The following is a 6,694-nucleotide window of genomic DNA, read 5'->3' on the forward strand; positions in this document are numbered from 1 at the left end:
ACACATTATGTCTGTGTTGTGTGTTGTCTCGTGGATTAGCACACACAGATCATCAGGGGGGGGGGGGGGGGGGGCTGCAATCCTACTGACAACTTCACATAATCATATAAATGAGTCCTCAATAGTACAGGTGGCCAAACGCATACTCGTCACCATTATCACTCCATTACGGCCCCGGCCTGCACCATCACGACCATCACTGCAGCTGACCTCATCAAAGCTGGACGACCCGTGCTGACCTCATCAACACTGCGTGACCCCCCATGACCTCATCAAAGCTGGACGCCCCATGGAGCCCCGAGGGCTGACGACAGGCCCTAAGAAAACACCCCATCCATTAGGGTGCCAAGAGCACTGTAAATGTGGAGTGTCAGCGCCAGCCATCTTCACTGTCATGCCCAATTCTCCAACCCCCCCATCCAAGCTACTCTCCGGACAATGGAGCCGCTGAACCTCCAACCCTCCCAGCCACAATGTCCGCCCACGTTGGCTGGCAGCAGTGACAGAGGGGGGTGCCGGATGGGGAGGCCTGCTGCAGGATGGGACTCTTATTGAGCGTTTGAGCGATGAGCCAGGTCATCCCGTCTCCCCAACTCATCCATCATGCCCCACAAACGGACACAAATAAAGAGGACACATTCCTGCCTCCGCTCCCACTACCACATTCAAGCCCTCCGCAGCCTTTTCTCTGCTTCCCTCTCTTCTATGCGAGCCAACGCCTGGAGAAAAAAAGAGGAGCAGAGTTCAGGCTCTCGCTCGCTCTCGGAGGCCATGGGAGCGCCAGAAGAAAGCGCCAGGTGGTTTTCTGACTCACGTCTTCGTATAAATCTCAGTTTGGGCCCAAATGATGGGCAGCCAGAAGGACCGTATGGGTCGGGGAGGTGTGAGGGAAGTGGGAGACAAAGAGGGGAGTAAAAAGAAATAAAGAGAGAATGGAAGACGTGTCAATCCACATTGTAGTCCTTTATTTCTTAGTTGTTCCTCCCACAGTATTGAATTGAAATGCATAACAGTTACATTGTAGAAAGCATTAAAACAAAAGTACCTCAACTTGCTGATTACTTTTTAAAATCGATTATAAACAAACAACGACAAAAACAAACGAAAAAAAAAAATCTGGTCCCTCAAAACGGGAGAATAAATGAAAGTAATCTGTTATTTATCATAAGTTTGGCACAAGGGATTAACATGAACCGAACGTCACACAAGCTTGCAGACAACCGTAGAAAATGTCAGATACAGATCTTACCAGACCAATCATGCGTTTATGAAGAAATTATACCTGGCTTCTTTTTTTAATTATTCATTCTTTATAATGTTTTTCATTTTTTACAATTGAATCATTAAATTGTCATAGAAAAAAAAACCCCTAAGTAATATCTATTCATCGACCGGTTTCATTAGAAGAATAAGGAGTGAATTGTATGTTTTAATACTATCCGGCACTCAAATGTAATCTACAAACCCCAGCGGACTCTGGGATCGGCCCAGGTGAGAATCCCCCCCCCCACCCCCCCAGTCACCTGGGCTAAGAGCAGTGCTATTCAGTAAACAAACTACAGTTTGCCAAGAAATAAATACAATTCTCAACATACAACAGCAAATAACAACAACAACACCAACAAAAAAGAATGAAAAACGAAATCATGATTGTCTAAAAATGAAAGACACACGAGCATGGAGTAGCTAACGACTAGCATTCAGGCTATTTAGTGGTATTGTTGGCTGACTAGGATGGATTCAAGGGTTTTGGAAAAAGACATATGCCCTTTACAGAACAACAATTAACTTCAGCACTGGCTACTTATTTCAGTAAAAAAAACATTGTGTTTTCTTCTCTTCCACTAAAAAGACAATCTATTTATATCCTTTCACAGATAGCGCAGGCGGGCGGGATGGAGTGCAGTGGAGGACAGTTGGTAGACGCTCGTGTACAGTGCTATGATTGTGCAGACACACGCAGCTATGAAAACGCAGATGGGAAACTGGCCTGATTTCAGTTTAACAATTACTTTTTTATTTGTTCTTCAGTGACTTCAGTGATATTAAAGCGCTGCTAGCGCCGTCCTTACATGGAGCGCTTTTCATGTGAACTGAGGCTGCTAACCCCACCCATCCTTTTTTTTTTTTTTTATATATCATCCCGTACATGTCTTTACGAGAAGCACCTGTGGATCTCTGGAGGTTAAAAGGGAATTCTTGTAATATATTTTTAATGATACTTTTGTCAGATGAGCCAGGGCTCTTACGCTTTACGCACGAGTGAAACACACGAGTCTTAGAGACACGACCATGTTCTCCTTGCTTTCTATGTGCAGTCTTGGCAATGATGCGTCCGCACATCTTCGTGTCCACCAGCTGCCTTTGCTGTGCAAAACATAGAACTTCAGCAGAATAAATACAGCTATTATTACTTATTATTATTTTCACAATCATCATCCTGGTTGGTGTTAATGCAAGAACTCAATTTGAAGGTCTCAGAGGGACGTTTTGTTCTCTATCTGTTGGAGGGGTTTTTTTTTTGGGGGGGGGGGGCTGGGTTCTGCGTGGACAGTGACCCTGCTTTGTGTGTGAGGCGCTCCGCTCAGCAGTCAGATGGGCCGTGGTTCTGCTCAGCAGTCACTCTGTGGACGATCAGGGGGCCACTGCACACCGCCCCTGCAATGGGCTCCCAGTGCCAAAGGTCAGGTTTTGGGGGTTGAAAGGTGAAAGGAAAGCGCTAAGGGGGTGTCATCATACGTGGCTGAGAGACTGGATGGCACTGGATTCAGCAGCAGCCCGTGCCAGATTGTGCCACATGGTGGCCGGGGTGTGGGAGGCTGGGTGGAGAGAGTCCTTCTCAGCCAGAGACAGCATCATGGCGTACGCCTGAGGGGGAGGGAGAGGAGGAACATATGTAACTACTATGCTTGAAGGTGCATCGTGTAGGTAGACGGGTCATGCAAACTGTCAACGTTACCTGAGACTTCGATTTCCTAAAGAGCGGCTGTTTGACCGCGTCGGTGAGAGAGGGGGAGCCAAACGATCCATCGTCCTCATCTCCATCTCCGTCACTCAGCTCGCTCTCCTCCAGCTTGCGCATGTCCGAAAAGTGACGAATATGATCCAAGGCTGAGTAGCCGCTCTGCTCCTCCTCATCCTTAAACCTGGAGGTCGAGCAGAACGTTTAAAGTCAGGACATTTGAAGATACCTTTGACTTCGTCCTTGGACACAATGTAAAGTGATGTGTGAGTGTGTTATGGTCTTCACCTGCGAGGAGACGTTTTGCAGCTGAGGTTTAAGTCGTTGGGTCCACTGAAGTCCATCTCGTCCTGTATGACGTCGTCGCCGAGGCTGCTGGGAAGCGCCTCTTCTTCCTGTTTCCCGGGGATGTTGCTAGGCTCTTCCCCTTCTTCTTCATCAGCACCGAGCTCCTCCGCTTCCTCGTCTTCCAGGTCACGTGACCCGTGGCTGGCCATCAGCGGCTTCTCTTCTTCAAATGGAACGCCGTTTAACCTGCAGACCAGGGACGTTGATTAGATCCAAACAGCTCGATCAGATAGAATATATAATTAACATAAAGAACACGACACTGAAGTGAAAACTCTACACGGGCTGTTCTCCTTTGTCCTGTTCCTAAACGTTCTCGTGAGAAGCCTTCCTCCTCACATACAAAAACAATGGAGCGGTGGGCTCCAGAGCAGAGCGGTGGATGTGAGGCCGGACCAGGCGTCTGGGATCCAGAGAGCCGGAATCCTGTTTGTCATCGAGCCTCTGGCCTGGAGCCCCTTTGGGCACATCAGCACCGGGTTGATGGTTGCAGCACTTAGCTGTGAGTGCTTCGCCTCTCTGCTTGTTTATTTTCTCTACTATCTTGTGTTCATCTAATAGGCAAAATATTTAGCTGACAGCCCCATTTGTTGGGAGAGTTATGAGAGCGTTGCCAACCGGCCCATTCCTGTATCCCAGCGGAGGGAGAGAGGGGCGAGCTATCCAAACTGCCTGAGTCTTAATCTGTCCCTCTGTCTCAGCGCCACAGGAAACCACCATTTGCTAAATCATCTGGAACCACATTTAGACTGATTCACTAATTACACTCTGGGACGTCTTTCGTCAGCTCCCAAAAATGCCATTTCTCGCACAAAGGATTCAGAGACGAGGACTGGGAACTGGACGCGGAGAAGTTAGATAGATAGGAAACAAAACACATCAAGCACATAATAGTAGGATGCTTACAAACAGGATACCTGCACTGGATCTCAAAGTGACGCATGTGAGCGTGCAGTGACTGTAAGAGGGAATTATTACAGATTACATGTGAGCACATACAGTATCTACATCGTTCCCCCGCTTTAATCAGCAGCTGATAATATTGTGCTTTCGGCAGAGCTCCCGCTGGGATGGGGAGTTTGAGGTTGACAAGGTGGCGTGGTCTTCGTGCCGTGTCGAGCGCGCAGGGCTGAGACTCCAGAAGAGAGAGCTCGAGCGCTGTGATTAAGAAAACAGATTCGCTAATTACGCTTTCAAACGTGGTAATTTGCTGAGGATAAAGTATCTATCAGAAGTAGTCAGGAGCACAGCACTTTGAAAGGAAACACGGGCCGACCCTTTGACCCCACCCCCTCTACCCTCTTCCTGTAGGCAGACATGTTGGTTCCAGATGTGGCGGGCTAACTGCTGCGCTCCCCCTCCTGCTCCTCTCCTCCCGGCCCTCCGACGCTCTCTCTCTCTGCACAATCATACACCAGTCTGTGAGATCTCTATCCGCACTCACAATCTGCCCCGTGATCACACCAGCACATGAAAACAAACTCCGAGACCCGAGCGGACCTCTCGACTGCTATCGGACCTGATCACAGCTCCAAGAATGTATTTGCATAATGCTTAGACGTAGCTGCGCACAGATATCTGCTCGTACGTGTGTCCGAAAGGTCACTGATATAAGGAGCTCCTGCGCGTTTCCAAAACCTGCCTTTATCTTAAACGTCATCGCAGATGATTGCTCTCTCTTCCAGACGTCGGAGCATGATGTCATCATTAACGAGGTCTGGCTGGGTGGTTTGACAATGCGAGTCTAAAGTGGGCCGATAGCAGCTGACTCATTATTCATACCTTTCCAAGTCCGGCGAGCTTAATGGAGCCGCAATTAATGCAAGAGTTCAACATGCAGTAATGGCGACCGGGGACTTTGTCAGGAGGCTTCATTTGTCCCTGCTGCCGAGGGTCAACACTCAGAACACTGTGCTTACCCTTCCTCAGACGGGTCCGGTGATGTCTGGCTCTGGCCCGTGTTGCTGATGAAATTTCTTATTTCATTGAAATAAGAGTCTTCTTTGTCATCCAATATGGCACTGCCCCCGTCCTGTTCAGACCGCGGGGACGACATTGCAGTGCCTGCAGGAAGGAAAACAATTCAGTTCTGGTTCTGATATTTCAACATTAGAACACATCGTGTGCACAAAATGCATTTCTTTTAAAGATGGAGCTCCTACATGTGTTTGAGGTTTCAGCGACAAAGTGTTTTATTGTTGTAACATGTCCGGGCTCTTATCTTGGTGTTGGGGAACACACTGTGTGATGGTGCACAGCGAGCGCTTGGGGAACATTGTGACTGTTGCTGCCGGCTGCTGGCAGAGTGTCACTGCTGGTTCTGCTGAGTCAGAGTGATGCAACCTTTTAAACCCATGAGCTGTGCTGCTGCAGCTCATTCAAGACATATTTGTGCCGTTGCAGAGATGACACGTTTAAAAGTGAGTATGTGTCGTACTGTTCAGCAGCAGGATTTATAAATGCAATGTTTTGCCCTCTCATATTCTCTGATGACCCCGATACATTTATTATATCATTATCTTTCCACACTGAAATGTATTCGAGAGTTCTCACCTGACAGGTTTCCATTCTCGTGCTTCTTGAGGTGACGGTCCAGGTTGGTCTGCTGACCGAAGCAGCGATCGCACAAGTGGCACTTGAAGGGCTTTTCCTTGTTGTGGATGTTGCGAATGTGGCGTTGCAGGTTGGAGGAGATGCTGAAGGAGCGGTCGCAGTATTTACACCTGCAGGAAAAGTGGAGGCCTGTCACTTAAAGCAATTATCAGATGACAGAAACAGCAAAATACACAAGAAGCTGCTGGTCATAAGTGCAACTGTACTGCATAATGAATCAGGAACCGGTTTGTTCTGTGGGAAACATAATTGGATACATAATGTGGGACACACACACACACACACACCCACAGACACACACACACACACAGACACACACACAGTCCCAGACATGATGGAGGAGCTTGTTTAAGGTGAAACAGCTCTGCCTCTTATCTCCAGCCAGCGCAATAAAATTGCATTCTTCCCTCACAGAATAAGCACGCAACAGATTTGGTTGTAGCCGAGCAAAATTAGGACCTCTTGCCAAGTTTCTTCATGCAAAATTATACGAGAAGATTACATCTTTTCTTCTGGTGGAATTAGCTTGCTCAATTGGCTGTCCCTCAGGAACCCCCCCACCCGGTTATCTCCAGAAAAAAAAGAATTACAATACAGCGGTGATCTTTAAATGGCATGCCAGCGTGTGGAGTGCAGGCTATCAGGCTGGGGCAGCAGAGGCCTGCGTCTCTCTTTGTCTCTCCCCTGTGGTCAGCAGGCCCCCTCCAAGCTTTGGGCCAACATTCCACTACCTTAGTAACTACAAAGCAGAGCAGAGCGAGCCAGGGCTTA

The 6,694-nt window shown here is 48.2% G+C and overlaps 1 protein-coding gene across 14 annotated transcripts in view; it reads right to left on the reverse strand.

Moving 5' to 3' along the window:
• Positions 1-950: 950 nt before the first annotated feature.
• Positions 951-6,694, reverse strand: part of mecom (MDS1 and EVI1 complex locus) — a 131,990-nt gene continuing 126,246 nt past the window's right edge. For all 14 annotated transcript variants that reach the window (XM_029445577.1, XM_029445572.1, XM_029445570.1 and 11 more), the window contains 5 exons: positions 5,864-6,033; positions 5,230-5,374; positions 3,251-3,496; positions 2,960-3,146; positions 951-2,868 (listed from right to left, as the gene is read on the reverse strand). In XM_029445577.1, coding sequence (XP_029301437.1) covers positions 2,734-2,868; positions 2,960-3,146; positions 3,251-3,496; positions 5,230-5,374; positions 5,864-6,033 — 883 coding nt within the window. In that variant the 3' untranslated portion in view covers positions 951-2,733. The remainder of the gene's footprint in view (positions 2,869-2,959; positions 3,147-3,250; positions 3,497-5,229; positions 5,375-5,863; positions 6,034-6,694) is intronic.

Source organism: Cottoperca gobio, chromosome 13 (assembly GCF_900634415.1).
Source record: "Cottoperca gobio chromosome 13, fCotGob3.1, whole genome shotgun sequence".
Lineage (NCBI taxonomy): Eukaryota > Metazoa > Chordata > Actinopteri > Perciformes > Bovichtidae > Cottoperca > Cottoperca gobio.